A 9,687-nucleotide genomic window follows, 5' to 3' on the forward strand; every position below is an offset into this window, starting at 1 on the left:
CTCCATTTGGCATGTGGCATTTAGTGTCTGGAAATAGGTTTTTGATCTTAGAGCAGCACTGTGCAAAGTTTTTACTGCAATGAACAGGTCATGCTCAGCTTCATAACAATAGATGTCTCAACCGATTTCATATGTTAACCAGCTTATGGTCAAAATCTTATAAATAGAGTCCTATTAGGAAAAATCTCAACAACTCATGCAGGGTTACATATTTGAAAACTCACATTCAACACTCTGTCACTATGACTAGAATGCAAGGTGCCTTTAACTATGAAAACCCCAACATTCTACAGCTCTGCAGTAGCGTGGCAAGCAATGTCAGACAACGTAATTTTGCTTGAAGAGCTCCAGTTTAAATGAAAACTAGATTGAGCAAAATCTCAAATACAATCTTCCAGATGCTCTGTGGAGCTAAATCAGTATAATCTAGAAGGGCTGTGACAGTTCACCTAGGTTGAAGACCTTCGCAAACAGGTTTGTTCTTTCACTCATTATAGAGCAGAAAGAATTCATAATGCTGAGAGGAGAAGTCCTGTGATGGTTATATCACAGTAAAATAAATCGAAACCAAAACAATACCCCCCCAAGCTGAGAAAAAACAACAATCTCCCCCAACAAAAAACCTCCAAGCAAACAAAAAAACCACCCTAGAGATAAAAAAATTGTTTATAAAAAAAGGATGAAAGGAGAAGGTAGAAGGAGGAGAAGGAAGAAAAGCCTTCATAGAATTTTTCCCTGTTCTTAAAAACAATAATCAGCAATCAGTACAGCAAGGAAATGTCATCAGACTGGAGCCTCTCATATCTGTTCAGCATTAAAACACTCCCACAGAATTCAGGCAGAATTCATCTGATCTGTCAAGATCATTTTAATATGTAGCTATTTAAATTCAATATTCAGTCTTCTCTTCAAAAAGAAACTGAGGACTCTCACAATGAATTTAGAGTCTACAGAACTAAACTTTAAAATAAATATGGAGTCCACAGTGCAACCTTCTAGGTTTTTTCATTTACTCTGACAGTATGATTTGATGGAATAAAGATATGATTACCCCATGAAACACGTTTATGCCATATATATGGGAAAGAAAAGCAGCAGGAAAAGTCTGTGGTTTCTGACTGAAGGAATTTTCCTGTTGTGGGGGAGGGTGACCGAGTAGAAATTTTGACCCTAGTCCTGCAATTGGATCCATCAAGCCTGACCTCTGTGCTATTGCAGTGCTTGCTGGAGTCAGCAGAACTATGTGCTAAGTGCAGGGATCTGTCCATGTGGAACTAACTGGGGATTTGGGACCTTCCAGTTTCCTGCTGTGGAGGGAGGATGAGTTCACCTCCGCGTAAATTCTGGAAGAGGAGCAAAAGACTTCCATAAGAGAAACTTGCATTTATTTTTAGATCTTCTGTTCTCTCACTCAATCCCATAGAGATCATACTGAAAACAGCATGCCTCCCTTTCTCCAACCACATGTGCCTACCTGCTAACTCCAGCCATCGCTGCTGAAAACCAGCACGCCCCATATTTCTCTAGTGAGAAAAACCCCACACATAGTTTGTAGTCACTGTTTCATAGTTGCTGCTTCAGTTGCTAATCCAGCTTTGAGTCAGTTTACATTTTGTGACTCAAATATGACCTCTGTCAGCGTCTGTCCACCACTGTGGAGTGCAGTGGTTGGCTTTTGTCCCTCCAAAAATGCTTTATTTCTTGGCAACCTCCATGTATACAAGACAAGGAGGTTGGTGTGCACCTGCAGCTCCATACAACTGGACAATGTTCTGAATGCACCACTCCACCCAGAGCCTAGGGAGGCTGCATGGAAACTCCATGACTTCAAGCTGTCAGATACATCCGGTTGGTATGCAACTGTCAGTGCTCAAGTGCCAAGCTTCTCCAGCCCTCAGGAATGAGATCAATCACAGATGAAATCTGGCAAGAGCTGAGAAAGCTGCGTTGACAAGTAAGAGAAAGTTGATCCATTCCATAATGGGCACCTGCTTTTAGCTGTGCTAGGCCAGGCCTGGAGACTGACCCACAGACCCAACAGCAGTGCACCACTTGGTTACTTTGGATGACCATTTGGTGACCATTACCTCTAGAGCATTTTGTGTGATGTCCACTCCCTCAAGTGAGGGCTGAGAGCAGCTTTTGGGTTGAGCCCTTTGAGGCAGACAGGCAAACCTGACAGGATTCTGCATAGGGAAATACTGGCTTGTCCAGCTGTGTCAGGGCACTTCTAGGCACAGAGTGTGGAAACACAAAATAAAAACATAGAGACTCACAGCAATCTCATTGCTCTGGGGTTTAAACAGTCCCTGAGCAAAGTTTTTTTGGACCTTCATTCTGGATTGCAAAATTTCAGAGCTTATATGTCACATTCTTTGTTAGATGCAGCTGTAAATACACTTCAGAGGATCACAGAATATTCTGAGTTGGAAGGGACCCACAAGTATCATCAGGTCCAACACTTGAATGAAAGGCCCATTTAGGGATCCAACCCACAACCTTGGTATTCATTAGCACTGTGCTCTAACCAACTGAGCTAATACATTGTTGTGGATACAATGCTTGGAAGAACCATGTTGATCTTGAAAACTGAACTTGCACAAGAAAGTTCACTGCGGCCCATAGTTGCCTGAATGCTCTGGGGAAACCTACAGACTGAGTTGTGTGCTCCGCCACAGAGTGAGGGTGCAGCAGGTAGAAGCTGTGATTGTCAAAGTCCTTAACAGTGGTAGGACCACACACCCCTGTCGAGGCTTCAGAAAGGTGCCGTTTAGAGACATTAACCTAGTAGTTATTATTTGGACTTCTGGTGGGAGACAGTGCTTTGCATCCCAGCAGGTGGAGAAGGGAACTGAATTTGACGCATGCAAGATCTCTTAGAGATCTGTGTAAAGTGGGCAGAAGTCACTGTTTGTATTTTCTCTGTTCTGAGATGTTCTGGTTTAAGCAGGGTGCCCCAAAAATGCCTACAAGACAGAGCTGTGCTACAGGACCGGGTTGTGCAGAGAAACCAAGCAGAGGGAGTCTAATCTGTAGACTGGACTTATTAATGAGTAAGCTAGTCTAAAGAATCAGACAGAATTAAGATATAATATGCACTTTCATGGATCAGACACTTGAGCACTTTTGAAGTTTCCCAAGCAATCAAGAGTAAAAATATATCAAGAATAAGTTGAATGTTTTCCAGTGATGCTGAATGTCCAGGAGCAATCGCGCTTCTTACTGGGGAGTCTTAATAGGGACTTAGATCCCTGAGTTTAATAGCTTTGCTATTAATAGTTTTGCTATTAAATAATTAATAGCTCTGCTATTAAACTGCATCACAAAGGGCTAATGAATTTTGACAGAGAAAAAGAAGGGATTGGATAAATATCTTCAGTGATACTGAACTGTGTATCAATACCAAGACCTTGCTCACACTTGCTTATCACACAAGTGCTTAGAGAAAAGATTTCCTGGGATTCATGTTGGCATTTCTTAGAATTGTCATCTGTTGCCCATGGTGATTTCATGAAGACAGTGGGTATATTTCCTCATAAGGTGGAGGTGACAAGTTATTACAGTCTTCCCCCAGTTCTTCTGGCTCATCAGAACTGTCCTCTGACCTGAAAAGAGGAAGAGGAGCAGATGCAAAAAGAATTTACCAAACACAAAGCATACAAGTAACCTCAGTGCTTCATCCTGATAGCCTTATCTGGGTGAAGTACTTCCTGACTTCTTGAGAAAATGCTATGAGATGAAGTTTTACTGAGATTCTGCTGCTTGCTCTGTTCTTTTTGTGAAGTATAAACATGCCAGGAGGTGACCTTTGTCTTCATCCTGCCTATGCCTGTCACTATGTTGCTGAGGATGAGGCAGTCAGCAGTTTTTCAAACAGGCTTTGATAAATGAACTAACAGTGACTCGTATTCTAGGAAGGATATAATTCTGAGTAATTCCTGTAATCAGAATATTTTTCCTTAGAGGAAAGAACTATATAAAATTATTTTGTGTACAATTTAAGAAGTTTCATACTGCTGTGTAATATTAGTGGTTTATGCCTCAAATCTAGTAAAAGAGTAAGAGCTGGAAGGTTTCTACAGTAGGAAAGGAGCATGTTGTCACCAGGCATATTCAGGAGGGAGAGCATCTGGTACCAGACTGATTACTGCATTGTTGCAGAAATGCTCTTTGCATGCTGACTCATGTGTTTGATTGCGTTTGAGTGGAAGCCTCTGGCTGTACATACAAAAACCTAAAGGTAGTAAGATAAGCATTAAAAACCCTCCACAGACAGGAGCACATATAGTATAAGCATATACTAGTATCTTCAAAAATAACAAGAGATTTAGTAGAAAATTGAAAGGCATTTATAAGTGAATTTAAATTAGACAAAAATACTTTCAAGAAAAGTATGCCTCCTTACTCTTTACTTGTGAAGAATTTCTAACAAAGACAAAAAAAGTCTGAGAAAGGAAAATACCCTAGACTAGCTCTCATTTTCTATGAAACCACACCTAGTACTTAAAATACTCAGAAACCTGTGTCCAAACACACTAAGGCATTTCAGAAGATGTACCTGTGATTCCTGGTATTCTCTGCAGGATAAGTGGTGTAGTTCTCATCTCCAGTAAAAGCCAGGTTATCCAGAGGGTAAGCAGGGCAGAAGTGAGGAGAGCCTGGGGTGGGAACTGGAGAGGCACTGGAGGAAACAGCACTGCAGCAGCTAAGCACTGGGTGAAGGTAGCTGGGACTCACAGGAATGCCTTCCTGGGATGGGTACGGTGGAGGGATGTACTGTACCACTGTGGCACCATGAAAAGTTATAGGCTGGTTAATGCCGGTGAAGACAAAGGACTGCCCGCTTGCAGTCTGGTCGAGGTCTGACACATTTTCCTCTCTTTCTTTACAAGGCTTGCATGTGAGCATGTTAAATTTGCAAACAGCGATCAGAATAAAAGTCACCCCAACAGACAGCAGAATAGGTCCTAGTAACTGAGTCCATTCCAGGTGAGTAATGCCATCGTATTTTATCCATCCCATCACGGTGAAAGTGATCCCCACCAGTCCCAAAAACACACCTGAAAAGAGCAGAGTGGTGCCAGCTTTATCCCCGTCTGACACCAGGGCATCAGATCTGTTTGTCTGACAAGGAGTAACAGAAAAGACATTCAAGGAGAAATCTTCTACACTGTTGTTGTTTTGCTCCATTACTGAGTATAATGTATCTTCTGCCTCAAGAGAAAGGGGGCTTGTAAGGGACTTGGCAGAGCATTTAAAGTCGAAGGTTCAGGTTAGTTATACAAGAACTTTGTGTGTGTATGGTTAACAGAATCCATCATGTGAAAGAATAAACTTTGCTTAGGAGAATAAAGGTCTGGGAAGTGAAGCCTGAAGCCATTGCTAAAAATTTCTTGAATTACCACTATCACTTCCGAAATGGTTTCACCCTTGAATGGCTGCTTATCTCTTTGTTTATCCTCTAATTTAGCACCTGTGATAGTTACTGTGCCCACGCTGGATGGGAGAAAAGGGAAGCCAGAACTATTGCAGCTTTTCCTAGGCCCCAGCTAGCTGATGCATCCAACATATGGACAGCATCTGTTTAGTCAACAGCAGTGTGGCAATTCTGGCTCTCCACTTCCAGCTCCATTTTCTGCAGGAGAACGCATGGCCATTGCCAGGAATGCTTTGCTGTGCTCTGAAACGTGACATTTATAGCTGTGCCTGGACCTCTTTTGCAGTTGGTTCTGCAGTCCAGAGCTTCCACGGTTTAAAAAAATATCAAAGTAGCCTTTCTGATATTTTGCTGGGGCAACCACCGGGGGGGGGTGGGGGTGGGGGTGGGAGGGTAAGCAGCAACAGGGTGGTGAGCACTGAAAAACCTGGAAGAGCTGCTGGTTATGGGAGAAATGTTATTTCAAGCCAATCAAAGCTTTCCAGCTGCTTGAAGGTAGCGTAACTGCCCTGTAATTTCCCCTTGATTGTGGACGTTTTTGGTTGTGGGATCTCCATCCCTTCCTCAGAGTTTATATAGATTAATGCCTACATACCCTGAATAGCACATCACTGCAGGAATGGGAAAACATCTCCTGTAATGCTAAACCTGGTAGAGCAAGGGATCTTATCCTGTACTCAGAAGTACCTCGAATACTTTTTCACATCACAATGAATTGTTCTGCTGAATTTATGTGCCATATATTAAGCAGGAAGATTAACTGAATTTTGGGATTTTCTGTTTCCTAAGAGTTTCAGACCAAAGTAATTGCTGTTGGAGGGTTATGGTAGAATGTCTTTGTACAATTCCTTAAGGAAGAAAATCTCCAACAACTTGATCTGTTTGACTAGCATGGCAGAGGACTATACACAGGACATTGATTACTACTCAGGCAGTAGAACCCATAATACTATTTCCTGCTACCAGCAGCTCTGGGGAAGCAAGCTTATCCTGAGATTTTTAGGATAAAAATAGCTCTAGAACTAGAAAATTGACCTTTCAGCCTGCTTCTTCAAAGTCAGTAAAGGCGCCTTTAGTCTACTGTGCATTCATATCACAGAGTGTGACAACAGCTCTCTTCTGAAAGAGGATGCCCACCAAATTTGGCACCTTTAGAACTGAACCCCATTGCTGAATGCAATTAAGATGCGTCTTTCTCATTTGTTAGCAGATAGATCTTGAGGAATATTAGTGCTGGATTCCTTCAGAAAACATCCGTGAAGTTACCAAAGTCAATATTATGTCTCATCCACTATCCAGGGTGCCAGCAAATTTTTTGACAAATACACTCAAGACCAGCTTTTCCCACAGTACCAAGTCCAGTCAGGATTCTCTGCACCTCTTAAGAAGCAAAGAGTTCAGGCTTGCAATGCAGTGGTTTCATATGATAACTAAATTAGAAAGTGCTGAAATACTAGATAATCTGTCCTTGTATTGGTAATTACAGCCAAAATTTAAGCAATCTTTAAACTTATGTTTGTTAAACTTAATGGAATGAACTTCCGTGATTGCTCTTTGAAAATCAGGTTCTTTCATACCACGAATCATTCTTACCACTGTTGAATCTTCCAGGTTTTCCAACAACCTTTTAAAAGCAGCACTATATTATATTATAATGGCTCTCTTACTAATAGTATATGCAGATGTATTGTCACCTTCTTCCTCTCATTCATTCAAGAACTCTGCAACTGCTATTTGCAATGGATTGTGCTGAAGAACTTCCTCAATCCTAAGCAATGGTCCTTAGATGCTGTTTGGAATCAGAATTTTCCAGGTTGGGTGTTGCATCACCCCTCGCCTCTCTCTTTGCCTCTGGTCTAGGACATGACTTCATGATTGTTGAGCAAATGCACAGTAGAGATGGAGAATACAGGTTTCTTTTTTTTCTTTCCCAGGCTACTTGCCACTGGAACTTTGAAAATAGGATGGAAAACACTTTCCATTTGGTGCAGTAGAATCTAACCCGAGATTAGCTCAGTTGCTTATAGCATGGTGCTAATAACACCAAGGTTGTGTGTTTGATCCCTGTATGGGCCATTCCCTTAAGAACTGGACTCAATAATCCTTGTGGGTCCCTTCCAATTCAGAATATTCTGTGAAATTTCTGTGAAACTTACATTAAAATTACTTTCTCTATAAACTGCCCTCTCTTTGTAAGAGATAGTTTCCTCTAAGTCTTCTCCGATTATTTCCCCAGACAATGCTAATGCTGCATTTAGGGAGCTGTCAAGGTCTTAAGAGATTACTGGATCACACTGATTTTTTTAAGGCCAGTACTTCTCTTTGCCAATAAGTGTGTGTTCTGGGAACTCACTTAAAGATGCTGATTTACTATATGCATCCCCTTTTACCTTGAATAACTCCTAAGCAAAACGGTTTTGTGGAACCTAGGAAATTGGTCAGAGTGAGGTTTTTCAGAATGAGTGCCGTTTTCAGATCTCACTACAGTTTTGTTCTTATCTGCTTCAGACCTTACCCCTCAACACATGCACTGCTTTGCCTTCTGTTCTTCTATGTAATTTTCTATCACCAATGCAGACTTCTCCTGCAGTGTTTGCTGCTGGAAGCAGGTGCTCTGCATGTCCTCAGTTCTCTAACCTGTTTCAAGAGCCACCCCAGTAAAGACTCACAGGCCCTCCACTTAACTCTTTTCTTCTCTCCTTCTGTTACTTATTTTTACACAGTTGTACATGTTATCAGCCTGTTGTAGTAAGGTTTTATTTTCTCACATGCCTATAACGTAGGCAGAGACTTAGTCAAAGAACATGCAAATGAAGCCACATAACACGTGGTATTGCACACCGACTGGCTTAAAAATGAGCAGGTGCAAATTATCACTCCATAATGAAACATTCAATTGCAGGGAGATTTAGCCAATGACTTGACTTAGTAAGACTTTTTCCTAGAGAAAGGCAACTGCATATGGCATCCTTAGTGGAAAATACAAATAATATGTGTAAGGCCAGCATATGAAGAACCACCACAAGTGGGCCTTGCACTCCAGGGCTTTGAACTACTGCACTGCCAGCACCAAAGCAAAAACAAATTGAGAGGAGCAGGTTCAGCCAGCTGCCCACAACTATGTTTACCTGCAAGGTAGTTTTATGTGCTCCAGCGAAATCTTGTTGGCAGGCACACCAAATTGAAAGTATTTCCATACTTAACTATTCAGATATATGCATGTGTGATAGAGGGAGGAGCACTGATCTAGATGAAGTCTGGCACATTCACTGCAGAATTGTGGAGGGATTGGACTTAGAAGTCATGACTCTGAAGAGATAGGACGGAAAAGGGATAAATGGATACAGCAACAGAAAGGGCAAGGGTGGAGGGGGGTGCAATCCAGGGAGTGTCATTGTCCTAAAAACATAGCAACATTACAAAGATCTGTGCAACCTCAGTTTTTCAGATGAGTTAACTGTTCATTTTTTTTCAGTTGCTGGTGATTCAGGAAGAAAGACTCCTAGAGAAAAGGCATTAATTATATTTTTGTGAATCCTTCTCATATTCAAAGGATTGCAGTGCTGCAGTTAGAAGCAGAGCAATGCCAGTGCTGGCAGCAAGAGAGACCTTAACTTCACTCAGAAAGGATAAGCAACCCTTACCTCCCACTTCGCTTGTTTAAGTAAGTGTGAATCAGTAACCAACTTGATTTGCTCCCTAGCATTTGTATGTCAAACACTTCAGCTAACCTTAGGACAGAAAGAGGGTTATAGCACCATTAGTGTGACAGTAAAGTATCTCATTTCCTCAATAAAAAGGCTATTCCATATTATTTTAAGCTACTTTTATAATTTTACAAGGAGTTACTTCCTTTCTAATATAGACATTTCACTCCTACTCCCCACATCAAAAATTCCTCCCTCTAATGCTGTTCACCCACCCAGTGGCAGTCTTCAGTGCTGAAGGCAGATCTGCTTAGCCCCTTACTCACATTTTCTGACCTTGCTGCAAGATTTCAAAAACACAGTAGGCAAATACTGTTGCACTGGCTATGTTAACTCCCTCAGTGCTGAGCACTTTATGGAGATGCACCCAGCACATCCTCTGAGTGTTTAAGTAATGATTCTTCAAGTCAAAAGTAGAAGATGCTTATACAGCTCCACACAGAACTATTTCCTAAGCATCTTCTCAAAATTATACAGAAAGAAATTCAGTTTTCAATCATTGTTCTCAGAGGTAACACCTAGCCTTCACAGGAAACTCAGGTG

The 9,687-nt window shown here is 41.5% G+C and overlaps 1 protein-coding gene across 1 annotated transcript; it reads right to left on the bottom strand.

Moving 5' to 3' along the window:
- Positions 1-263: 263 nt before the first annotated feature.
- Positions 264-5,245, bottom strand: TMEM174 (transmembrane protein 174). Its single transcript, XM_017808327.1, has 2 exons — positions 4,559-5,245; positions 264-3,605 (listed from the first exon to the last, which is right to left on the bottom strand). The coding sequence occupies exons 1-2, from the start codon at positions 5,188-5,190 to the stop codon at positions 3,509-3,511; spliced, it is 729 nt and encodes a 242-aa protein (XP_017663816.1). The 5' UTR covers positions 5,191-5,245; the 3' UTR covers positions 264-3,508.
- Between the last annotated feature and the right edge of the window lie 4,442 nt (positions 5,246-9,687).

The sequence above is a fragment of the Lepidothrix coronata genome, unplaced genomic scaffold (genome assembly GCF_001604755.1).
Source record: "Lepidothrix coronata isolate B3197 unplaced genomic scaffold, Lepidothrix_coronata-1.0 Scaffold22, whole genome shotgun sequence".
NCBI classification, from domain to species: Eukaryota; Metazoa; Chordata; class Aves; order Passeriformes; family Pipridae; genus Lepidothrix; species Lepidothrix coronata.